Genomic DNA, 27520 nt, shown 5'->3' on the forward strand with positions numbered 1-27520 from the left:
CCTCCTCTCTCTCTCTCTCTCTCTCTCTCTCTCTCTCTCTCTCTCTCTTATTTCTGTCTTTTATTATTAATTTCATTTAAAAAGTCTATCAGTTAGAATTTTATAAGGTATCGCGTGTAGCTTGTACAAGGATCTTAGAATGTCTGAAGTTAATTAGGAGCATAACGTGAAGCTTCTTTTGGTTCGCAGATGTGCCGAGCTTCTCCGAGCCGATCGGCAACGTGACCGCCGCTATTGGCAAAGAGGTCGCCCTCTCCTGTACCATCAGGAAAGTGGGAAATTACAAGGTAAGCAGCCGGTGAAATTTTCACAAGAAACGCGGCTAGACTCGGCTCGACGCGGCGCGTCGACGCTCGCGGCAGAACAAGCACCGAGCGCTAATTAGCCGACTTGGAAACCCATAAGCGCACGTTGCTAGAGCGATAAGAGAATCTGAAATTCGGGTAATCCCGTGAAAATAAATGAGTCGCCCTAGGCTGGTTCTGGCAGATGTCAGCATACCTTTTTGCGCGCTCCGCATCCGCAATTTCTTGTATTTTTCCGTGAGCGCGAGTTTTCCGCTCATTCATTCGAAATAAGACGATATAAATAATGAGAAAATAGCTACACATGCCTATTAAAATAATGCATCAGAGAATTAAAGAGCGATTGAAGAGTGACTTCTTTGTTACGTTGCATCAAACATTTTCAATGTTCATTCATTCCATATTGCGACAAAATGTTGTTAGTTTCTTACTTCAAAAGTGACATGAAAAATTTGATTTTCTAATTATTATCGTAAATGAGTTAGGTATAAAGATTAAAAATAAACTAATTTATTAAACAAAAGTAACTTTACAGCTTCTATCTACCAAATAGCATTTGTGTCGTTCATAAAGTTTTCAAAGAGATTATATAGTACCTTTTACAAGAGTAACATATTTTGAGTTGTAAATAAAAAGGAATCTTCTACAGAGAATATTTACAGTAAAAACAATTTTGATGAATTAAAACAATTTAAAAAAGAAATTATTTTTTGAATTTAGTTATTTTAGCTGATCAAGATAAATATTAAACTGTTGATGGATATTTTAAATTATATCACTTTTGATGCATCATTTCAAATTTGTTATAATTTTGTAGGATATCAAAAATTCGTCACAACCTCAAAAAGAATGGTTTTTTTAAAGATGAAATGAAAATGACAAAAATGATATTTAATCATATTTCTAAAAGTATATTTTTTTGTCGAGATATTATTTGACTAATAATTTTCAGTTAAGTTAAAAAACAGTTTTTCTTTTTATCTGAGACTTCATTTTTTTGAATTGTGTCATTTTTGAAGTAAAAAAACGACATGAAAATAAAACTTTCTTTATATCATTTAAGCGTACTGGAAACTCAGTAACGCCCGGAATAATTTTCTTCTGTGCGTATTCGTATACGTTACCTCGTATACGTTAGTATTGCAAACTGCTAATATGAAATATCGAGATAATTTTTTTGTACTTAATGTTGAATCTTCCGGAGAATATTCGAAAAATAAACAGAGCAAACGATAGAAAAAAATGCAGCGATATAATCGTAATGCAATCAATAGCAATTTGCAACGTAAATGTATAAAGTATTTTTAATAAATCATGCGTAAAAAAAGAGTTATTTGCTAGTAGCAGTACATATACAAATGTTTATTTTTTAAAAAATATTTCATTCCCAAGTCGCGATGCTGATTGCGCTTATGAGTGTCGCTCGAAATGATTAATTAGAATTTAAAGTCGTGCCGCGAACACGCGAACGAATGCGACATATGATTTGGTGTGAAACTCATATTGAATGTCGCACGGGTGATTTTTTTTTTCTCTCTAGAATAAAGCTTTTACGTGCGCGTCATCATTATTTTGTGTTATTTTATGGCTATAGTGCTTTTAACAGCTGTTGATCTATACTTACGCGACGGTCCACAAAATAAAATTCGATAACCACAATATGAATTGATCTTGCCAGCCTGTAATCTCGATGAATGCGTCTTTATCAATTGATCACTAATTATAGCGGTGCCGCGATATGCGAGATTGAACGAATTTTGTAGAAGACCGTTATATGTATTGTCGATCGAACGAGCTAAAATAAAGTGCACGGTAAAATGGGAAAATAATATGAAATTAAATTTCGTTCAAAAATTGTGAAACATTAATCTAAAGTACATATACACTATTGATTTTTAAAAAATATAAAAAACTCAGAGCGTTAAGTGCACAAAACAATACCCAATAAAAAAATTTAAATTACAATTAGTATGGTTTCCACGAAACAATTACTAATTGTAATTTAACTACATATCCAAAAACAAATAGCGCAATCATAAAGAGATATGGAAGATAAAACGAATTTGAAAATATAATTGATGAAATGAATACAGAACATTTTTTCATTGTTATAATATTGTGTGCAGAAAAGTACAGAAAAAGTTAAATAAAGCGGGGAAAAAGGTTAATGGTTATGGTAGCATTCTAATTTCGTACAAAAAAGTGCCATGTTGATATCGTTATATTTCACGATTAATAAGAAAAGTTAACAAGTCTGAATTCCCTGTATATTTTAAGGACTTTTCGTGTTAAATAACATTTTGTATTTCCAGAATGCTGAATAGCACCTAAGCAGCTTAATTAAACGTTTGGATGATATAATATCCCCCGATATTCGCAATACTGCCGCGGTGTTAATGTTCAGCCAGCGTAATTATCCTGTTTAATTTATTCTACAGCGTCTTGTAGTTTACGATTCAGTAATTCATTCGAAGTACGAGATATGCACGTGGATAACAACAATGCGCCTTCAACAATGCTATTCGCGAGCTTTCATGCGCGGATTATATACGCTATACTTCTATTTCCTATTTCTTTTTCTCCTTTTTTTTTACCACGTTCTATGTAGTTTTGCACGAGTAGAACAAAAATCGAATACACTTTGCGGTTTGCCCAAAAACACTCTGTGCAATAGTTGTTTACCGTTCGGCGCACACACACACGGTTAATAATTTTTTTTATAGATGTGTGTGTATATATATATATATATATATATATTCACGTGCGTGACTATTTTTATACAGTGCACCATATTTCTGCGCACTGTATCCCGTCGACAAACAAACTCGCATATTTGTACACCATGGATAGATAGTAATAAGAACGCTTTATGCACGTGGCCACAAAGAAGCGTTGTAATAATAGCGTGCCTTTTAGCGAACAAACCATGCGCGCATGACGCTAGTTATTAAAGGTAAAATTTCACTCCACGTTTTCTACATGCAAAACGTCGTGAGATAATTCAAGTCTTTTCTAGTATGCACATCGTTTAAAACTCACGTTAAAAGTAGAGGAAGGTGCATCAAAGTAAACGAAAAGTTTGTCTAGAAAAATAGGGAACATCTTTACCGTTATGACAGACAAATATATATATTTTCATATAAATTATATATTTAGAAATAAAAATATTAAAAAGAGTCGCGTAAAGTTGCGATAGAAAAGACAAATTTAAATTTAAATTTACTTAATTTTGCTTAACAATTTTAACTAAATACTTGCGGTGAAATGCCACTCTCTCCGAAATAGTACGAAAAGCAGACGAGCAAATGGTTGTCCATCGCATGAATGTACGTATTCATGTTTGTACATGCAGCGTAAAACGTTAACACATGTATACACGAGAATTTAATCTTTGCAAAACGAAATAGCAGTATAATTGATATCGGGAGAAAGGCGGGGAGCTTATCCGACTTTGTTCAATACATCTACTATACTAATTAAAAATCTTCTGATGCTTTTTATATTTCCTTACGCGATTCATTATCGCGATTCAAAACGTCGAATATGCAACTTTCTTCAATGTAAATTTTATTTCGGATATTTCAGTGCGAACAATTTTGGATCTTCTTAAAAAAAATACCTTTCGCCATCATATTATTATTTGGAAAAAAGATCAATAGAATTTTAGAAAAAAAATCTGATTTCGATGTTATGAATGCGCAATCTCTACGTTTATTTGTCTTATGAAAACTATGATACTAAACTAATAATAAGTTTGTTCATATCTCTATCGAAAATCGATATTGATTCAAACATAACTGTTATTTCTCTTAGAATTATGTATTCGTTATTCATAATACGTGACTGGAGATATCTCGTTTAATATTTCTGTTTATATGTGTTGTTTGAGAAAATTTAATCAAGATTTGTTAGTATTTGCATTAGTTTACTTAAGTAAATATAGTTCAGCTTGAAATGGCAAAGTTTAGTAGTTAAGACTGAAAATGATCAGACGGAATACGTAATTTTCGACTTGGTAAATTCTCTATTTTCACTGAGTTAAAGTTTCAGTTGTAGTTATCGATATAAAATAATTTCTCGAAATTTATTATACAAAATATGTCCCTTAAATACAATAGTTATTTTTATGTTTGTATTAATATTTTTTTAAATAAAGAAATTAATCAAATGTACTAATGTAACACTAAGATATTTAATTAATGTACAGAATATGTGCTTTTAAAATGTTGTCTCGGATTCTGGCGAAAATAAATAATGAGTATTAATTACATATTAATTACATATTAAGAAATTGATCTTAAAAAAGTCGTCACTTAAAAAAGAAATTAAGTTATACAAATTCCAAGATTAAACATTCCAAACTAGTCCTAATTCATCTAATTCAATATATATTTATTTTTTTGCTTTAATTTAATACGTTCATTTGATATACATTATATCTGATATTTTCGAATAAATACAGATTTTTGTTATCTCAAAATAAAAAATAATTTACACTCACCGATATAATGCACAACAGCGGAGTTGTAATATCGATTACAATGGACTGAAAAACATATTGAAATTATATACAATGCCCAAAATAGGTAATATTTCAGAAGATTAATGTTAAAATTAATATAATAATGATAGATTCTCTACTCACTCCGAGATGTTCCGCCGGAACTCTCCTAGGCCTCTTCCTCCTCTTAGGATGTCAAGGTTCTCCTCATGGTTGTCAGGTTCGTCGCACTCGCATAACACTGATAAAAACAATCACGATTAATTATGATCTGATACATTTCCGGTATTAATTTCCAGAATACAATAATTGTCCGTACTTTACACGGCACTTCAGGTTTTATTAAATCAGATTACTTATACATGCTCAAATCACGTTTCGCGCAATGAATGTTGGATGATAGAGGCTTTTGATAAATCACCGCTGCACATATGTCGCATTTATGTTAGATTAAGGCATGTCCTCACTGAAGCCAGTCGTTCAATCGGCAAAGCTAATTGGTATATTGACTTCAATGAACTAATTGAAGCCAACATGCCGATCGGCTTTGTCGATTAAAGTTTCGGTTTCAGTGAGGACATGCCTTTATGCCATTGAATATCACGATATGAAACTAATTGCAATCGTACTTATTAAATAAATATTGTGACACTGATAGATTCAGAATTAATTTCGATAATAACATGAAATATAATGCGAAGAACAGATCATATAAAATACCGTTAGCGCTTGAATGATAAACAAAACGGCTTTACGTAAACACAGCGCACTTTGATGTCGCAAAAAAATATTGAATTGACAGTGTTTGCCAGCCAAATTGTCGTGGAGATATTTCACGTATTATAAAATATGTAAATGTATGAGAAATATTCAGTTTCCATTTCCAACGAATTATTAACAGACGATCGTTGTTATCATATTACATCACGGTTTTCCATTACTTGAGTTCGGCGTCTCGGAAATGAACGCAACCGTCGATGTCCGAACATGAAATTCATATCACGCGGTTGATAATTATCGAAATCTGGGGAATTAATCACGATTGTACTTACTAATTAAAAACGCGTCACTCCGAATCGATCGATTCCACATTTGCAAACGTATATCTCGATAATGATCAAAAAATTCGACGTCTGCAATTTTATCCCAATGTATAATACGACGTGGTTAATGAAATCGAGTTGAAGACTAATTAAGACACAATAAACCGAAATATACGATTGAAATTCAGTTACACGTGCAATACATAAATTCCGCGAAATACGTGTTATCTAATAATAAATAATCGATACGTCACTACTATCCACTTCACTCGATCCAACAATATTATTCTGCGCTTTCAATCCAAAAATAGTAAAAACAAATTATATTTTAAATTGAAAAAAAAACAAGGTACATTCGAAGGTACATCGTTAAAGAAATAATCGCACGTAAATTTTACAATGGAATAATAATTTATAACTCCCATTCGACCTCCACTTCAACCGATCAAATCATGCAAAATACCTACTTCGATAAATACAATAGCTATCGCGTCGATTAGCTTATGAAACATCGGCTCAATTATTCTCGAGTTGATTATAATTAATCTCTTAAAAAGAATAATCACGTTGTCTTCTTCTTGTCGTGATTTATAGTGAGAGCAAAAAATATTCGTAGAAATATACGAAGAAATTTGTTATAAAAAAAATCTTATTTGTAAAACATAAACATCAATTAACAATTTTATACAATGAATACATTCTATCAAACAAACGAGCTTCACATGTATTCCTGATTTTAGACTAAATTTCTCGTCTATACGAATACTTTTTAAGAATTCAAACAATACAATTTTTAATTTTCGCTTATTTTTCAGATAATATATTTTGTATAATTAACACATCTTTTTGGTATAATTTTAAGAAACATAATCTATTTTATTCTTTATGAATAAATTGTTAATTATTCAACAAGAAATGATCGTTAATTAAACATTGAATCGACGTCAAATTGATGTTGAAATTATCATATTTATATCGATTCGACATCAATTCGATGACTCATTTATCATTGGATAATATTTGCTTTTTAAAAATAAAATTAAAAAAAATATATTTTCTCTGTACGAATACTTTTTGTATTCACTGTATATGTTTCGAGAGATAATAATACGCTGATATGGGAATAGAGAGAATACATTCCATATACATACGAAAAAACAAATACGTTGAAGGTTATCGTCACCGACTACCAGAGTTGGGAAGTGTCATTCTTTTTCCGTTACTTTTTACAATAAACATGACGTTGTAATTTTTTATAACTGAATGCTAAGGTTGTGCTAAGATTAGAAAAGTTGATTTTTTCAACCTTGGAATAATTTTAGCATTCAGATAAAAATTGCAACGTCATTATCAAATTGTTTATTATAAAAAGTAACGGAAAAAGTAACGCTTTCCAACTCTGCTGACTACTTGTCTATTACGAAATACGTAATATATCAAGCTTATTTTGAATAACTTATGATAATAAATTATGATTCGTGATAGATTGAGCATATTTCAAATACTTGTATTTCAAATACAATTAATATTTTCTATTTCAAATATTAAGATTAACAGTATTTTGTATTTTGTAATTTCAAGTAAGTAGTAGTACTTTAATAATATATTTTTGCCCAGCCCTGGAATAAAAATGGAATAAAAATTAGGCTCGTATTCAAAATTATTACAATATTAGCACGCATTTAGCTTTTATTCATATAGAATTTCAGAAATAAAAGCGCATCTGAATACGAGCCTAAAATTCGATTTACAATATCACAGGTAATAGAATTTATTAAAGAATAAAGATTATAAAATACATGTATATAAAATATATGTATATATATATATATATATATATATATATATATTAAATAGTAAATCGTATAGCTAAATATAAGGCGTAGAATTACAATAATTATATTAATAATCCATTGAGATATAACATAGTTATGTTATTTTTATTTTGCAAAATTTGATATAAAACTTCATACATGTACATAGAGTGTTCTATTCTTTGTGTTTAAAAATCACATTGATAAATTCATACATTAATCTCTAATGTTTATTTAAATAAAAAGTCTATCTTTATTTTAATTGAAATATATTTATGTAAATTATTATTCTATTATTATTTTGTCCCAAATTTTTACGTTCCAGAAGAAATAAAGTTTAATGATTTTAAAATAAAATGAGAATTACAGCTTTTAACAAAATAACTTTGCGCAAAAAAAAAATGATAGCTTAAATTTAATTTATTAAGCTCACACAATTTTACTTTTCTTGAAACATAAAAATGAAAAAAATAGTAATAATAATAAATTCTCATATTTTTCTGCGATAAAGTAAGATAAATATTATTTCATAAATGGATATTACATTTAATATATAGGATTATCTAAAGAAAAAGATTTATGCAATTAAAAAACTTTCATTAAAGAAAAGTTTCAAGTAATATTTACTTACTATTAGTAATTTATATATAATTAATAATTATTATTATGTATAAAATCAATTAATAATAATATAATTAATAATAATATAAAAACTTATGTTACAGTCAAATAAAATTATAGAAACGAGAATTGATATGAATTTTTTCTTGTATACATCAAATTGATAATTTATCATGCACATCGTGCGATTGATATAATAGCATTATGTTTGATAATATAAATATGTAAAATATATTACAGACTCTATTTTTTTAAATTAATAAATAGTTATAAATTTTGAATAATTATAATAAAATACATTTTCATTATAAACACAGTAAAACACAGAATATAAAACATGAAATTACATGTGCATTTATTAATGCAAAGAGAATGCAAAAAGATAATTTATATAATAAATACGAGACAATTCTTTATAACCAAAACTATTATTATTTGCATTTAATATTTTAAGCTAATCGGATGTCTTTCCAGGAAAGTTTCATTCATCGAATATTGCCAATTAGCAAGGAAGCCAACTCTAAAAGACAATCATAATGGATGAAAGGAAATGGAAGCAGCTACCAACACAAAAGTACGATTCTAAAAGCGTGCAATTTTCAGAAGATTATAAAACGCCTTTCGCGACAAGTAGATAAAAATTCGCACGCGCGCACAGACATACGTATATACACACACACATACACAACACTCTGATCCACACTTTACCAGCAGCTCTTTCTCTCAGCGCTTTATCTTAGCAGAGTTCCTCAGTGTTTTCTTACTATTCTTGTGCTCGTCTCGACCGATCTTTCTAAAGCCTTCCACCTAAACGAAAAAAAGGCACCGACAAGCTTGAAGCTTTTAGTATCCGCCGCACCTTTTCAAGGAAGTAAAACGAGGCAAATCGTCGAGATGCAGGGCGGTAGACTTGTATCTGTCTCTTTTTCTCTTCTTCGGTCGACGCGAAAGACGGATCAAGAAAAAAATGGACGGTGATATCTTTCTGTGAGGTGTACGTGACAGCTCTGATCCCTTAAACGTTCTCATTTGCGCCTTCGCACAAAATCGAAACGCGCATTCGGAAGAAATCAAAACGATTCTACCGTATTTCAAGAAAGGAAGACTAAACGTGAAGTAGGAGGTTCTTTACTATTTTCTCTTTTCATTATAATCTCACATCTTAGATGCAATCAAGGAATTCTTATTAATTTTTCTATTTTTAAAAAACGTCAGACAAAATTAAAAAATATCTTTGGTAGCAATAAAAATATTTATAATTCGTTACTCAATCAATTAACATCGTTATTTGATTTAATTGTCCATGCGCGTAATTGTGGATGTTGGCTAGTTCAAAGCGGATCGAATCAATTCACATAAGATCATCTATTATCGCTATAGGACTAATAGTGAAATAGGATAGACGTGTATAGGTACTTGGACCGGCGAAACACAATAGCAAATATCCGATAAACATAAATCCACGAAAGCTTCTCGATACCCGTGCATAATCCAATTACACTTCAGACGATTCACGCGAAATGAGGGAAGATTGAGATCATAAATGAATGTGAATACAGTAATATGAATAGCGGCGTTTTCAGAAGCACGTCGAGACGAATTTAGTTGCTTATGACGATTCATTTATCACCGTCAACCTTCTCTCTCGCGAGATATCGTCCTTTATAGTTGAGCGAAGTTGCAAGTTTACTAAGTCATATCTCACTGCCCGTTCAAGAGAATGTTCACTTCCTTATTGTTCAGTGAACTTAACACGGGTTATGTAACGTAGTCGCGACAGAAACATTTCTTTCTTCTATCATCACAAAGCGTAATCATGAAATATTTTATAATTTACACTTTCGGCGTCACGGCATGCTAAAGGCATTATGTGAGAGATTTGTTACCTATATTATGATTTATCATACAAAATTGTTTTAATATTTGTGATTTTTCTTTAACAAATACCCTGTATATAATAATTAGCTAATTCATTTTTTATTGAAATCAACTTGTACACTATCGTTATAATAATATCATATCATTATAATTAAAATCACTATAATAATCACTAATATGCCACAGATCCATTTTATTAAGAAGTTATGAACTGTCCCTAAGCAAAACCAGTACGAACGACTTCGTCATATTTTCTTGCCTTTCCTTCCGTACTACCAGTTCTATTGACGACAATACACAAGGAGAAACTTAGATGGCATCTTTCCTTTTTCATTCCTTTACCTCATTTCACCCTTGCTGCAGCTTATATTCCTGGCTAGGCTGTTCCTACCGCTGTTTCCATCAAGCATCGATGAATGGGAACATTTTCAGGGATGCCGAAAACGAGAACGGGGGTATGCTAGCTAGGCAGACTGTTGGCGCGACGAAGAGGACACAAACAGGCAAGATTGGGAGAAAGGGAGAGAGAGTGTGAGTTTGGTCGAAGTGGTGTTTCCCCAGGGTAAGCATGAGCATATACTTGCCCGGGGCTTATTCAGACAAATCGGTGATTGCTGCGGAGGCGAGCGAAAGGGTAGCTCGCCGTCGCTATCACCACCACCAGCATCCTCACCACCACTACCATCAGTTGCACATTGCCTTCGCCATCAGCACACCGCACTTCGCGCCACAAACACGTTGTGCTTGCCTTCAGCGCAACGAGAGAACGAGACACACCGAATTCCGCAGTGCTTGCGGAGAGAGAGCAAGAGAAATGAGAACGGTCATACAGACGAGGAACAGAGGCGGAAGTGGCAGAGAATGAGAAATACTGAACGTGGCGTAGGGATTGTCCGTGAAATGGTAGAAGAGAAAGAAAAAGGGAGAAAGAGCGGGGAGAGCGCAGTCGGACTGAGGAGGAGCCAGGGAGAGAGAGAATGATTGTTTCCATGATTACAATGGAGAGAGAAAAGGGGAAGAGCGGTCGTGGGTAAAAGAGTATGAGGAGCAATCTCTTAGCGCTAACGTAGATTCGTAAGACAAGGTCTTTCGAAATATTACACCGGAGAAGTAGTACGATACCGTCCGCGCCGCCAAAACGTGCCCACCGGGGAATTTCGTAACTGTGGATATACTCTGTGTGCGTGTGCATGTGCGTGTGCATGTGCGTGTGCATGTGTGTGTGTGTGTGTGTGTGTGTGTGTGTGTGTGTGTGTGTGTGTGTGTGCGCGCGCGCGCGCGTTAGCCATCGAGCCCGTTCAGAAACTATTTTTTTCAAGAAAAAATACTTTGCGCCTCATTTGAACGGCCAAATATGAGGAGAGATTTTCAAACACTGAAGTAGCCGCTAGCACCGATTCAGGACGATTCACAGAGATAAATTTATACTTCGGCGACCGAGAAACGTAAGCCTTTAGATTCAAGGTGCTAATGCTCTAACAAAGGCTAGCGGTGGAAATGGCGGTCGAGCGGTTCCGTCCGGATAAGTATAGAACTCGTTTTTAATTTATCAGCCGGCAGAGGAAGTCTTTTTCTACGTCTCTTCCTGTTGCAACGAGCGCTTCTTGTTGCAACGAGACCATGGAAAATCCTCAGATAAAAGCGCACCCGGAGACGAGGGTAGCGTAAGTACGAACGTACGTACGAATAACTAGAGAAATACTATTTCAGTTATTAAATTAAGGCACACAATGAAACTGCACACTCGGGAGAAGTAACTCTCAAACTGTGACGAAAAGAAGAAATCGTGTACAACGATTGGTGTGTAATGTTCTACTGGGACAATCAGTTATCCTGTTCAAAGGACTCAAATAGATTACACACCGAATATCCTGTTAATCTCATTAAATTCAGTTCCGCGCGCAATCACTCCGCGTGATCTACAATAGATTCGATCAAGCAATTAGGTACTTGATAATTATCACGTAAATACAATTTATTTACCAGTTTCGACTGTTATTCGATATGTACATTACATACAATAATAAATAGAATAAAAAAATAGTTATAATAGAATATATATAATTATATATATGATCGTACTATTAATAACAAATTAATTTCGTATATTTTTCGGCGCTGTTTATAAATATATTGATGATTCAATATTAATCAACATTACTCAATATTTTTAAACATGACTCATGTATAATATTGTTATATAAAAGAATCATTATCATTATTGAAATATTTGACATAAATAATCATATCAATTTAAATAAATATATAAAATATTTTATTGGCTTTTATTAAAATTGTCCATTATCAAACTGAAAGCTTCATTGTTTATTTATATTTTTAATATTTCACAAACAATAAACACTACATTTAACGTCTCTATTTGTTATTTACATATTTAATTGAAGGAAACTTTCAACAACGAAATGCTTTATACACAAAGAGAAGATTTGTATTTCTAATTAATGTTGAGTCTAATTAATATTGATTAAATCTCTTTGATGCGAAGGATTATCACTAAGCATATTGAGTATCTATAACGAAAGCCATCTTGACACAAATGCTATCTATCATATCCTTCTGAGAATCAAATATACGACATAATTGCATTATTAGCAATTAAATTAAAAATTAAAAAAAAAATGGAATATTAAACTATAAGAATATTTGCTACAGACTCTTAAAATTTTGTCAGTAAAAAAAAAACCATTAAATATTGACTAACTGTAAATCATTGATATATCATATTCGATTTTAGACACATTAAATGGATTCAATATAATGCATATTACAATAAAACTCTATATGAATATTACAATAAAACTCCCTCTCTCAACAGGATATCGAGTAACCTCGGGGAAAATCCAATCAAAAGTATGCGTTAAAGGATTAGCGATTGAAATATGCCCTTTATTGTTGGAATCATAACGAAGGTAAAAGAAAGAAGCTATCTTATAAACGTGCAGCGAAATAGAAACCTCAGATTTATATTTCATTAATCATTCTTTCGAGTCGCGGATTACTTACTACGGATATCCACCAGTTTTCAGAATCGTGACCATGCAAAATGCCGAACTAAGTCGTCATTTAAGTCCTCCAAGAGCTTTTTATACGATAAGCATGCCGTTTCCACAGAAGAGGTGGGATAGTAGTATTATTCTGGGATAGAATCGAACGAATCGTTATCTTCTCCGTAAAGATAATGACCCCACAGTCGGCGCCGATAGTCCCTTTCCTTTCATAGAGAACAAACTGTTATTCCTTCATGACAATGTACTTAAAACGCTATCGATTGTACCTCGATAAAGAAGGGATTCAAACGGCGACTTCCGTCATCTTTCAGTTTTCTCTCGTTTAATCCCTTTCCGTTTCTTCGATCGCTAAAGGCATTCCGTTTTTCGCGTAAATGCTCGCCTTTACCGGAAACTCGATTTATATTGAACTACTTATACATCGATTCGATTAAGCTATGCGGCGCACGACTCGCCGCTTTCCCATTACTATGATCGCAAATAGCACCGTTACACAAAGAGAAATTCCTTATAGAGACTTATAATCAATTGTTTTTTAAAAAAATTCAAAATTCAAAAAAATTTCCATTTCCTTTTAATTTTAAATATCGTTTCGCAGAAAATAAATTTAATTTTCTAGTGAAGTTTATCTTTAATCTTTTTATCTATTACTCGAGATTCTAGTATACATTCACATTGTTTAAAATAAAACGTTTTATCTGAAAATATTTGAAAGTTTATATTGGAACTTTGACTTTTTATTCGAAGAAGAAGCTAAAATTTTATATCAGGCAATTATTTAGCAATTACAAAAGTTAATATATGTGAATAATTCATATATTATTAATTTATATTATCAGTATTTCATCTAACATCTCAAATAATCTTTAAGTGCATGTTTAAATTTAATTTAAATAAATTTTCTTTCGAAAAAACAAAATTTTATTATTCTTTATTGCACGATATCGTTCGCTTAATTAAGTAAAGATTACTCTAGCAATCATCAAAAGTAAACTAATATAACTTCACATTCTGTTCGCGAAATAACACATTGTGTCGTTCTTAAGATTTTCAAAACGATTATAATATTTTCTACAAGGGTGACACATTTTTAATTCGTATCGTTTTTATAAATAAAACAAAGAATCTTCTCCATGAAAACATTTAGAGTTAATACAGTTTTAATAATTGAAGAAGAAATTATTTAATCACTTTTTAATTGATCAAAGTAAATTACAAACTATTGGTGATATTTCAAGTTATGTCACTTTTGATAAATTATTCGGATTTGTTATAATTTCGTAAGATATCGAATCGTCAATTTAAAAAGGTTTTTAAAGATTATAAAACGGAAATGACAGAAATGACAATTGATTATGTTTCTAAAAATTATTTTCTTTTTGCTATGATATTGTTGAATTAGTCAATAATTCTTTGTCGTTGAAAAATAAGTTTTCTCCTCTTTCGAAAAACTTAATTTTTGAGTTGTGTCACTTTTAAAATAAGAGTACGTCTCGATACGTCTCTGCATATGTAACCATAACTATACGATTAATCCTGTATCAACGCGTGTCAAATGGCCGATATTAACGTGCGTTTTTAAGGCCTTATTTTCAGTGATCACTCCTTCGTCTAAGTTCACTGCTGAGATTGTGGCAAAGTACACGCGTGTCGCACAGGTGTATAGGTAACATCAGTCCAAGTTGTGCCCTAGTGCGGCATGTAACCGGCCACACGCATATGGCCAGAGATGGTTATATGGATCATACAACAGTCACTTGAGATTAATTACCAAGTGCATCGTTAGAGATAACGCGACGAAGGCTGGCACCAGTTAAGTGAAGTGATGGTACCTAGATACGACGTTAAATTGAACCTTTCGTCGCTGCTGATTCCTGCAATGCCGCCGCCAACCGCACCGGCCCAACCCAACCTCGGGGTGCAAGCCGGTACAATATGCGTACTTGCCTAAAAGCAATTACTGCCGACGTGCACACATACATACACGTACGAATACACACACATATGCACTTGACGATAGCGCGCGATATAATATTGTTCGGAGAGCATCTCGTTCATATTGGCTTCGTCAAACCCGTAGCGGGACACGAGCGAAAGACGATGTCTGATGTTAATCTCTGCGCGGTTGCTGAATATCATTATGGATTATGCACTGAGCTATCTCAACTATCTCAAGTTAATAATAGCTTGGACCGACAGGAAAAAATATAAAGCAAATGTGTATCAGCAAATAATAACTAAATCTGGATTATTTATATCAATAAATATGAATTTTCAAAATATTAAAAATGTGTTTAATATATACATTTTGATATTAAAATAGATTTTATTAGAAGAAATGATCATTTACTTATGATCTTACAATTTTCATGTTTTTCTTTCATTTCTAAGCATAATCTTTGAGAAGTTGTAGAATTTAACAATATTCCTTAAGCGGATATTCCACTGATGCATCTCCACTATTAACCTTTGGAAAATAAAACAGACGTTCGCGTTCCATTAAAGTCGCGTAAAAATAACATTCTACAACGAGAGGCTAACTTGAGTGAGATAATGTCATTCCTCCAATAGTGATCTTCTCTGTTACTTTTTAAAGCAGAAAGATTAGTTATCATAGAAAATTTATGACGTATCATTCATGTTTATTTCTTTAGTAGAGAATTATTATATTATTTGTATTATATGCTAAAAAAATAGATATACCAAATTGCACATCTGCTATTAAATAACGCAGCAGCAACCAAATATTCTATACGTTTATCCCGGTATTCGCGTGTGATTGTGAGAAGATAATTTATGAAACCATTGCCGAAAATTCCTCAGCATTAAATTTTCAATGAAATTTCAATTTACATAGAAGATACGGTATTCGGTGATTCAAATCCGTAGTCGTTAAAGAAAAGTAATCTTTCCAGTTGATTCTCCTCAGTCTTTCGATTGATAAAAAATCCGCGAAATCTTTGTCATTTAAAAAAAAAAAGTCTCGATATCATTATCATTGTTCCGCAGGTGGGATGGCTACGTGCTGAAGATCAAACGATTCTATCAATGGGCGATCGTAAGGTCATCCAGTCGACTCGATTCTTCGTTACTCTGGAGAACGCCAAGACGAAGAACCAGACACAGTCGCGGGAGGACGAGGAGGCCACTTGGCAGCTGCATATTCGGGGGCTAAAGGAGGCCGATCGTGGCTGCTACATGTGCCAACTCAACACCAAACCTATGTTGAGCCAGCTGGGATGCGTGGACGTCCTAGGTATGCCTAATTGCACGCGTTACGTCGCATTCCGGCCAACCGGCCAGGTTTGCGGCTGTTGGCAGAGACGTCACATACGCACGCACGCACGCATCGCGTTTCGATTAGGCCAGGTCGGCTTTAGGGCCGGAAAATATGCATGCCTCGCCGCTGGAGCGGCGCGTTTGAATAGGCCGTCGCACACACGTACTATACACATGGATGTCGCGCAATACGGAGAGATCCCTCGTTACGCGTCCATGCAAGATGATGACACGGACACAATGTGTAAACTGTAATTATAGTGCTATAATGCTTAGTAACTTATGACTGGAAGAGATTCCAAAAAACCGACGCTTAATCTGCTTTAGAAAGTTTTAAAATCTCGGTTTCCAAATATCAAATCCTTTAATTTCATCAAGAAATCCGTTAAATAATTTGGCATGTCTGCCGTGAGTGAGTTAGTTGAACTAACTTAATTTGTAACACGTGTTCTCTTCAGAAAGAGGATGTAATATCGATTCAACGGAGTTAGTTTACAAGGAGCATTATCGGTCATATAAGAAACGCTAACGGCTGCGCTTTAATTTATAGTTTAATTAAACGCGATAACAAAGTTCGAAAGTCTACCTGGCAGAAAGTCTATCGATGTTCGCTGACTGCATCGCTGAGCTGATGGATGCTCATACTTTGTGGTTCGTACGCAAACGTCGAACTAAATTGTTTCTATCAAATTTACATTATCTTCTTTTACTCCACTACAGCTATGAAAACTACACCTAAGCTCTAAAGCATCCTGTTTGAAGTACAGAATGTAAGCGAACTTCCGCCTTATGGTGATTGAATAGAGGAAGGTTCAAGTTCTTTATCTACAATTTAGAAGTTTATTTATTTACTCATAGTATCAGTCGTAAAGATTGTACAACAGGATTGTCATAAATTCCTCATCCTAAAATTCCATTATCCTTTTCCCAGACAGAAATGTTATGATTTTCTTCGATTTTTAATAATATTTTAAAATCTTTTTATATTTCTTGATTTAGAAACCGTTAAATATTTCGTTGAGAGATTAATTTAACACGTAATATAAATTACTATATTGTTGATATTGTTGACATTGTTTTAAGTTGATAATATTCAAAACTGCGTAGATATATGCATGGAAAAAAAATATTTGGTTGAATTAACTAGAATTCTGATGGAAAATGAACGATCCAAAATTTTGGTTAAGTCTAAATTTCTGATTAAATCTACTAAATGTTAGTTATTTCAACTAAAGTTTTAATAAATTTAACCAGAAATTTTGTAGATTTAACTAAAATTCTGGATCGTTCATTTTCCACCAGAATTCTAGTTAATTCAATCAAACATTTTTTTCTGTATATTAATTCTGTGTGTAAATTTTTTTTAAGCCAAGAATTTCAATTTTTCAGAAAATTTGCAAAATTTTCTGAATTTTTCTGACGTCCCTGACAATTTTCTGACTTCTTTAATTTTCAATTTTGTGATAACCTTATAGAATTATTCAAAAATTTTCATTTCAAGTCCAAATAATGATTCATTGCTGTAGTCGAAAGTTAAGTACAGGGTGCGTCACCAAAATCCGGACAAATTTCAATTTAAATTTTCCGCTGTATTGTGTCTCCGCCAGAGTTGTTGGTGTCCGAGAAAGTCTGATGCTTCTAAACGATCATATTCTCAAAATGGTCGCGATGTTGAAACCAAATGCGTAGTATAATCAAAGAGCCGAGATCATCGAAGATCTTCGCGCTGGGTGCTCAACAACGAAAATAATTTAGTTTTTTTGGATACCTAAGATCAATCGTTTATGATGTTGTGACAAAATATACGGCTTTAGAACAGTCCAATTAAGGTTCCAGTATACCAGCGAGAAAGAGTCACTCGAAAGAACGTATTGCGAGAACCCCTGCAGTCGTTGAAAAGGCTCAAGCGATTTCAGATGACCCAGTTCGATTGACCCAATTGTTGCACGTTCTGATGGATGTAATGAAGCGTGGATGGAAACTGTGGCGTCCGGAAGGCTATATGTTTTTCAACAGGATAATGCACTGGCTCATATGAGTCATTTGATTCAAAATTGGCTCTTAGACAACATTGATATGTTTTGATCCAAGGAATTCTGGCCTCCCAACAGCTCAGATTTAAATCCTTTGGATTACGTATGGAGTGTAGTTGAAAGGGTCACAAGTAAGTCTCGATATCCCTATGTAACGTCATTAAGGACCGTTATTGAGGCAGCATTCATCGACACGGATTCGTGGACAGCGCTACATTATAGCGTGCGTGCGAACGCTTCAGACCGAGAATATAGGCCGTCATTCAAGCTAATGAGGGATATATCGAATAATTGTGCTCTACAGGGATCCCCCAAGTGTAAAAGGATTTTTTGTAATATTTAATTTTTCATTAAAAACATTTTGTTTTTAAAAGAAATTGTTCGATTTGTTCGGATTTTGGTGACGCCCAGTATATTAGCGTAATACATGCAATTTTAATATTTACTTTAATATTTGCTCTGCCCAATTTATACATCGGTAATAGGGTCTTAAACAAAATAACCCCGAATATCTGCTTCAATTTCCAGTGATGCGCACAGCACGGTCGTTGTATTCCGTTATGGCATCGTATTGCATAATTTCACTTTTATACTGCGATGGACTGGCACGCGAATAATATTATCTATTTTATGCGTGAGAGAGGATGAACCAGGAATGTGTTCTATCACATGCATGCACGCTTGTTCGCTTGGACACCAAAAAGCGGTCTCTCGTTGCAGAATGGAATGAAATTCCTTTAGGTAGAAACACGAGAAAATGTCATCTCTCTTTTTTTCTCTTCATTCGATTCTGTACGCAGCGTATGTTATATTCGCGACATACTTGTTCTTTGGATCATTGTAATTGAAACGAATTGAACGGCTCTTCGAATTGGATAGAATTCCATTAGGAGAGCCATTCCCTGAGGAGGGATATCCCCCCAATATTTCATTTCCGTCGAGTGTGACGGGAATGATTTCAAGATGACTTTTCGGTCGTCTTCACAGCAACATCTTGGTTAAATCGTGTTAGAACGATGGCAATACCGATTCTTTATAGTCCACATACCCGCCAGTCTTCGTTCGCGACGTTTTCTTCCGGAAATCGGAAAGAGACGTCAGAGAGACTTATATGAAGATATATTGTTTCGTGTGGCGCGATTTCGATTCCATTCGTAAATTGTTTCTTAGACAACGACGCGTGACATCGGGTAAAATTACGTCATAATCTTCGGACACGTGTTGAATTTGTGACAGATGAACGTGCGCGCGCGCGCGCGTGTGTGTGTGTGTGTGTGTGTGTGTGTGTGTGTGTGTGTGTGGTGGTAGTAGGTAGTTCGTTTCATTCTATGAGGTTTACACGATATAACGATACGGTGTATTTTACATTTCGTATACACAACACACACACACACACACACACACACACACACACACGCACGCACGCACGCACGCACGCACGCACGCACACACACACAAAATGTAGTTCAGAAAACGTGCTTGTTATTTGACTGTTTTACTATTCTTTTGTAATCGAGCTTTACACTGTTCCCAGCGTCCGATATAATAGCAAAATGAAATGAATTATGATATAAAATATTAATTTAAGAGTTTCACGATTGTTTTTTCAAGCGCAATTAAAATCTATGTAGAATTAATTTTCCGTATTTTATGGAATGCCAAATGGTTTATTCCGAAAACATAACAGAACCAGTAACGGAAGATTAATTTAACAGAAAATGCATATAAGGAATTACGTCGGAAATATTCTTATTCTACAGTCATAAATTTTTGATAACATATTCTTCATGGCCTTGTAATTCACCATGATATATTTGTTGTGTGGATTAGATAGTACATTCGTGAAATAATTCTTTCTTATCATAGGTTGATACTTTTACGCAGCTTATTTTATCTTATTTTATTGTATATTTTCCTTTAGATTTATTTTAACATATTTGCATAGAAACGATTCGTATTCTCGTATTTTTTTTCGATACGGAGCTTGAAAAGATAATCATATCACTGTGCGTCATTTTCAAATAAAAGATATAAATAACTGTATGTATGTCAATTTGAATAAAAGAAGCCAAAGAATTCAGATCAACATATATAAGATATTTTTCAAACTTTATTTTAAATTCTGCGTACGCGTGCGAACAATGAATAATGATGAAAATGGAAGTTATATAAAATAGTAATTTTGGTAATGGTAATGATGATAATAGTACTCTATTAAATTAATGGATATCGAATTATGTCCAATTTGCATTATTTTTAATTATTTCTATATTTGTCATTGTTTCTCTTTATATTAATTTAACTAAAACAATGAAGTTAAAAATTTAACTCAAGATTTGTATTAAATTTGAATTTAGTTTATTATTTAATAAATACATATGTCAATACGGATCCTATTTATTTCGAAAAGCAATTTAAATTAAATTAAATAGAAATTAGATTAATTTACATTTTGTTACATTAAAATTAAAAATAACAAAATGTGTCATTTAACTGAAGGACTTGGATTATCATTGCTTTTTTGATATTTAATATAATAATATTTTTGAGTATAAACGTTTTAATACAGTTTCAAACGCGTTATTATTTCATCTGACGAAATATTATCCGAGCTCTTTTCTTCCAGTGCCGCCTGACATTTTGAGTTCCGGCACCTCGGACGGCGAGGTATCCGTTCTCGAGGGTGAAAACGCCACTTTGTCGTGCAAGGCGTCCGGACGGCCGTCGCCTCGCGTGTTCTGGCGGCGCGAGAAAAGTGATTTCATACTTGTTAGGGGTGTTCACGATCCGTTGACACAAGGTAAGATATTACATCAAGGCCCCGAGATTGTTACTTTCGATCTACGTAATCGTTGTCTCTTTATAACATCATCTCGTTACATGAAACACGTTCCCGGAATGAAGTATCTCTCCATGAGGAAAACCACAACGCGAATTAATTATTCCCGTCCCTATATTTACGTCATATAATGCCGTTGTGGATTTAATTATGCATCCGTTATAATTGAGTTTACACTCAATAGATAATAGAAATTATCTAAAAATTTAAAATGAAGAGAAAAAGTTCTAGCTCTTTTTTTTTCTTTTTTAGAAAAAGCAATACCTATCTAAATCGAATATTACGAAGCTTAAATAATAATGAACTAATAATCTCATTTTTTATTGAGCAATATAAAATCGAGATAAAAATTTAGAAAAGAATTCTCCTCTTTAATATTTTCACAAATGTTTTAATATCTTTGCTTTTGTCCATTAGAATAATCCCGGTAATCCGACGTGTCTCAATCAAATAGTCGAGCGTTTTAAGGAGATATGAAGACATCGTAAATTCGCACACGTAGGTGATCTCGATCGAAAGCAATTACGGCGGAACACGTTCCATCGAATAGAGATTAGTTTGTCCGCAATGACTTTCAATATCCTTCGGGCAGGTCGAGTTCCGCTGCATTTCGCAAGATATCCACAGTCCAGGAATTTTGTGCAGTCGCGGTGGATCGCGCGCCGCGAACAGATCGACCGGTTAAAAGAAATACTTGCAATATCATGCGAGTGCCAACGACTCACGCGGAATTAAACGAGTGTGCTTGTACAACTATTGACGTTCGATTGAAATGATTGACGTCGTGCTAGAGAGACAAATTTTAGCAATCAATTGATTTCCAATATAGTTCGATGCATCCAGAAGGGTGTGTAACGTATAATACATACTTTTAATACTTTTTTTACGGTGCTTTTCAATAAAAGATTTTTTAATTCATTGTATATTTCATTTATCAGTTACAGTTTTCGAAGCTTCGACATTGTTCGCGATGTATAGATTAACCGCTATATAAAATGTGTATATAAATTATTTTGATTTATACACAAGATGAATTTAAACAATTGCACCAATTTTTATCTTTTGCATCAATAACATTGATATAACGTATAATAAAAAAACTGTTAATATAATATTATGTACACTGCAATTAATAATATTAATATCATTAATTATATTAAATCATTGTTGATATAATGAAAATTATTGCATTTTTCTAGATATATAATTTGCTTTTGCAAAATGTCCCGTTATTTGATTAACAATCAACGAAAATCTGGAGCGCAATAATTAAATTCCAAAATAAAAAGACGCTATTTCCGTATTCGATAATGCAATCAAACATGCGACAATTATTAATTAAATACAAGTGAATACGGTGCTATACGAATTCAGATCAAATGCTATCAGATCAAATCAACGCATCTTGTCTATTTTTGATCGATCTTATTAAACTTCTGACACATTTTATCGTGAACATGGAACGACACATTCCACATGTGATTTATGTCGGCTGTTCGTTCGATAATATGATTCATTATCTTTCAGTTATTTGAAAAGCGTCTATACTGCGTGTACACGCTAATGCAATTCCTCATTGGATAATGGAAATCGTAAACACGTAGTAGAAACATAAATTTTCAAAATTTCGTTATCATTCCTCGCTTTTAATGATAAACGCTACTTCCACAAAATATGATATAACTGATATGTGTAACCTGCGATGCTGAAAATTCTTCTAATTAACTAGATTAATTTATCGTTGTCATTTATGAGCTATGATCTCTAACACTTTTACTCACTTTAATATGACCATCGATCATCATTTTCATCAATCATGCTAAAATACAAGTATTTTATTAATACAACAGCAATAAATTAAAAAAATTTTACATGTACGTCTTCAAAGTTTAATTAAAAAGTGAAATGAGGATTAACTAAATTTTAATTTTAGCAAGTTCATATATCCCTTATGACAGAAAGAGTAACGCTGTATCAACAATGGTAATAAATTTTAGTGACAAATTTTGTTACAAATTCATATTCTGCTTATCGTTGCTTGCCTCGAAGGCGTATTTCGCGAATAATTACTCAGGCCACGTTAACACGTCGGCTTATATGGTCGACGAGGGAGCAGCTTTCAACGAGATATTCATACAACGTACGATTTTCTAGTGGACAACCTGTCCGGCGAGAGGCTAGAATTAACCAGGGTAGACAGGAGGCAAATGGGGGCTTATCTTTGCATAGCTAGAAACGAAGTGCCTCCGGCGGTCAGCAAGAGGGTTAATCTAAAAGTAAATTGTAAGTATTTGAAAACGTTTATAGTCAATACCAATCCATCAAATCAAGATTGAAATCAATTGATAGTCAGACAAATCCAATTTAATGATTATTCTTGTAACAGAAAATGTATTTTAATAGCATTATTATGTTAACGGGAGAGCGAATCGTTGAAAAAACACAACGTAATTTGCATTAGCAAAAAAAAAGTAAAAATTAAATGAAATATAAACATGCCAAAATCAGATTTTTCATTTCTATCACATTCTCTTATTTCTTTATATCATTCCAGTCCCTCCTAGCGCTAAAGCACCCAATCAACTGCTCAGTTCTCCCTTGGATACAAACGTGTCGTTAATCTGCTTAATCGAGGCTTATCCCAAGACGATTAACTTGTGGATGCGGAAGGAGCAAGTTATCATGAGCGGGTATGTGCTGAGACAATATTGACAGTTTGGTCTACCGATCCTCGGGCGTAGTTCGAGTCCGCTGTTCGACAATCTCTTTGGCGATAAGAGGCAAAACGTTTCCGTATTGCTTTTTGTTAAATCGCTCCTGACCTCGGTCACAGTGATTTCAGATATCGATCATGATGGCGATTCGGTTATTCTAACGAGACGTCGAATAACGGAATCTATTCTCCCTATCGCAAACGTTAAACGTAAGTGATATGTCAATTCAGAGGCAGATACGAAATCGACGAGCAAGGAGATCCCGACGAGGAATGGAAGACGACGATCGTGTTGAAGATAAGACGTTTGGAGAAAACGGATTTGGGTGAATACACGTGTTCAGCTTCTTCAAGTATGGGAAAAGCTGAGGCGACTCTCAGAGTATACGGTGAGTAATCATATACGTAGGTATAAGAATACTAAATATATAAATAAGCTATCGTTTGATAACAATCAGGCAAGATTATTATCTATTATAAATCTATGCTCAATAAAAATTCTTCCATACAAAAAGGGCATTTTTGCAAGTTTGAAAATTTAGCTAGGTACAGATCGGGAAATAATTTTGTTGGACTATAAAAATAATTACATGGGAAAATAATTACATGGGAATTTCAAAATGACGAGCAATGCTGCAAAAAATTTTAATATTCTAGCAACCAATTTAAGCTCTCTGCGTAATTATTTTATTGGTCCAATAAAATTATTTTCAGATTTGTATTTAACTAAATTTTTACTTCAGCAAAACCGTATTTTTCCATGCAGTATACATATGATTGGTATCACATATAGCAGTACTTTTGATGGCGCAATAATATAAAAATAAAGTAATAAAATTTCAAGCATTATTAAAAATAATATTATAATCCACTATTTTTTTCAACTGCAAAAAGAGTAATTTAAATATTTTTAACAATACACATTCATAAAAAGAATAATTTTGCTGAATTTTTATCTAACAATTTAATGAAATATGAATCTGAAAATAATTTTGTTGGACCATTACAAGTAAAACAATTATGTAGAATGCTCAAGCTGATTGCTAGAATGTCAAAACTTTTTGCAGCATTGCTCATCATACTTGAGTTTCCTACATAATTATTTTAATGGTCCAACCAAATTTTCAGACTGCATCTATCTAAATTTTTTTCTAAATAAATAACTAAATTTTTAAACAAAATAATTTTTTGTGTTAGGATCTTTGATAAACAAAATACGTATACAATACAGTTAAAGGATCCCATTAATATAAAAAATTGGATTCTGCAACCGTAAAAATAATTTGATTTTCACATATGTTGTAGCTTATAATACGGTGAATAAAAAAATGTCATAAATATGTTACACATCTTTTACAAGACTCAATAATGGATAATTTTTGGCGTATCAAAAACGCTCTGTAGAGAGCACAAATATTACTTTCGATTAATCACAGCTTAAGGACATTTATTATTTTAGCCACATGAAAACTAACTCTAACATTTCACCGAAATTCAATTTTCATGTAATTATGGGGTTCTTTATTATTGCCGCCAACAATATAGCTAAAAAAGTAAAATTAAAGAGATGATTCTAAAAAAAATAAAAAGGGCGAAAGCCCGAAAAGCGAAGTGTCTGGTGTTACCTTGTCCATGATTCATGTGGATATTTTCAGAGATCGAGCGCGCAACCGTGCCCAATCGCATCACGTCGACCAATTCGAAGCGATTGAACCGAGGCAAGTCAAAGTCCGGGCAAGGGACGATGGTCAATCGGGTTTTCCATCAGCAGGTGAGCACGCCGGCGATGCAGAAGAGCACCGCACGATTGATTCACAACAACAGATACGCGACTTCGTCGACTACTGCGGATCCGCGCGCTCCCTTAATCAAGGACCAGGGTAATGCCTTCAAGCAAAACAACCGCAATGATAACCACCAGAATCTCAAGGATCGCAACGACGCGTCCGCGATCATCCCCAGCAAACGGGTCGTCTTGCCGCTCTGTCTCGTATTGTTCTCGATAGTACGATAAGACGTAAGGTGAGATGAGAACTAAGAGGACAACGATTACGACGATAGCTATTCCTACGCAAAAGGAATTACTCAGTCAGCGTGAAATTGTGTTCATCGATCTGACGAATAGCGAAGCCAAGCGAAGGAAACTCACGAGAGTCTCGTAAACGAAAAATGCGAGGGGGAAGAATTCTCACACAACGACGACGAGAGGCTGATGGAAGAACTGTTCCGTTTAATTAGCCAGATCAACGTTCTTAATAGCACGAGAAAAGATCGAAAGGGAAGCGAACACTTGGTGGACGCTTTTACAGGGTAAGATCGTAGAGAAACGAGTACTTGGACATGGCAGGATGAAAATAGGGGAGGTGGGAGTTTGATCCGTTAATGCGAGCGAATGTTGCCCGAGATAACCGCTGCGGATTTTTACGGAAAGACGCTTACGAATGTATTTTTTATGATCCTTTTATCCGTTGCTAACGTGCGAAAAGTTCGGGGATGAAACGCTCTTTGGTTGGATTAAATATATAGTATTATCACTATTATCCGGATAATTTTAACTCTCGGACATTCAGTGCAGTTTATTTCAAGCTATATTCAAATTATTTATCTTTTATTATAAAATAAACTTGCACTAATTGTATTATATCTACAAATGTTTTTGTTTGTTATGGTAAATATTATTAAAATAAAAATAAATATGAAAATAAACGAATAGAAACGATGATTAGATGAATAAATAAACAAATAAAATAATATAAAATAATAAAAATTAATAAATCAACTAAAATTGATTATTGAATGAGAAAAATACAAAATAAAAGAGGCGAACACCACTAATTGTCCAAGAGTTGAATACGAGGAAAAAATTTTTGTTATTCGAGGAGCGAGCAAACTATTTTTTTTTTGTGAGATTAATAGATAACTTGGAGTAATTTTATAACGTTAGCGTCAAAAGCCTTATATATGCAGGGTGTCTATCTGAAATGAGCTGTCACTGTCATTGACGATGGGTAGAACGCGCAGAATTTAATCGCTTACATACAAAATGCAATCTTGACGTATATATTATATCTCATAAACAACAGTGACAACTCACATCAGTTAAAATGAACATCCGTTACGTTGCCATTGTAATACGTCTTCATCAATGAATCACACGAATTTGCCGAGCAATTGTGCGATCGTACCCAAATGCAGACAAATAATTAGCATACTAATTTAGTAATTTGTATCTAAGAGATAAGATGATAATATCTTTGTTTATTGTGATGTAAGAAAGCGAAATGACATTATACTTGGCATCATAGCGAGCGTTTTCACGTCATATCCGAAATAAGATCCATATCTGTAGCACATAATAGCATACCAAACACTTTAGAGAAATAAATAAATATATATATATATACATATATATATACACACACATATATATATATATATATATATATATATATATATATATATATA

The 27520-nt window shown here is 33.4% G+C and overlaps 1 protein-coding gene across 1 annotated transcript in view; it reads left to right on the forward strand.

Moving 5' to 3' along the window:
* The window catches only part of LOC105618166 (lachesin-like), a 52845-nt gene extending 26776 nt beyond the window's left edge, over positions 1 to 26069 (forward strand). The window contains exons 3-9 of the mRNA XM_012199707.1: positions 190 to 287; positions 16201 to 16447; positions 21130 to 21303; positions 23497 to 23625; positions 23897 to 24032; positions 24287 to 24444; positions 25711 to 26069. Of these exons, the coding sequence (XP_012055097.1) occupies positions 190 to 287; positions 16201 to 16447; positions 21130 to 21303; positions 23497 to 23625; positions 23897 to 24032; positions 24287 to 24444; positions 25711 to 26069 (1301 nt within the window). The remainder of the gene's footprint in view (positions 1 to 189; positions 288 to 16200; positions 16448 to 21129; positions 21304 to 23496; positions 23626 to 23896; positions 24033 to 24286; positions 24445 to 25710) is intronic.
* Positions 26070 to 27520: the final 1451 nt, after the last annotated feature.

The sequence above is a fragment of the Atta cephalotes genome, assembly GCF_000143395.1.
Source record: "Atta cephalotes unplaced genomic scaffold scaffold00015, whole genome shotgun sequence".
Taxonomy (NCBI): Eukaryota; Metazoa; Arthropoda; class Insecta; order Hymenoptera; family Formicidae; genus Atta; species Atta cephalotes.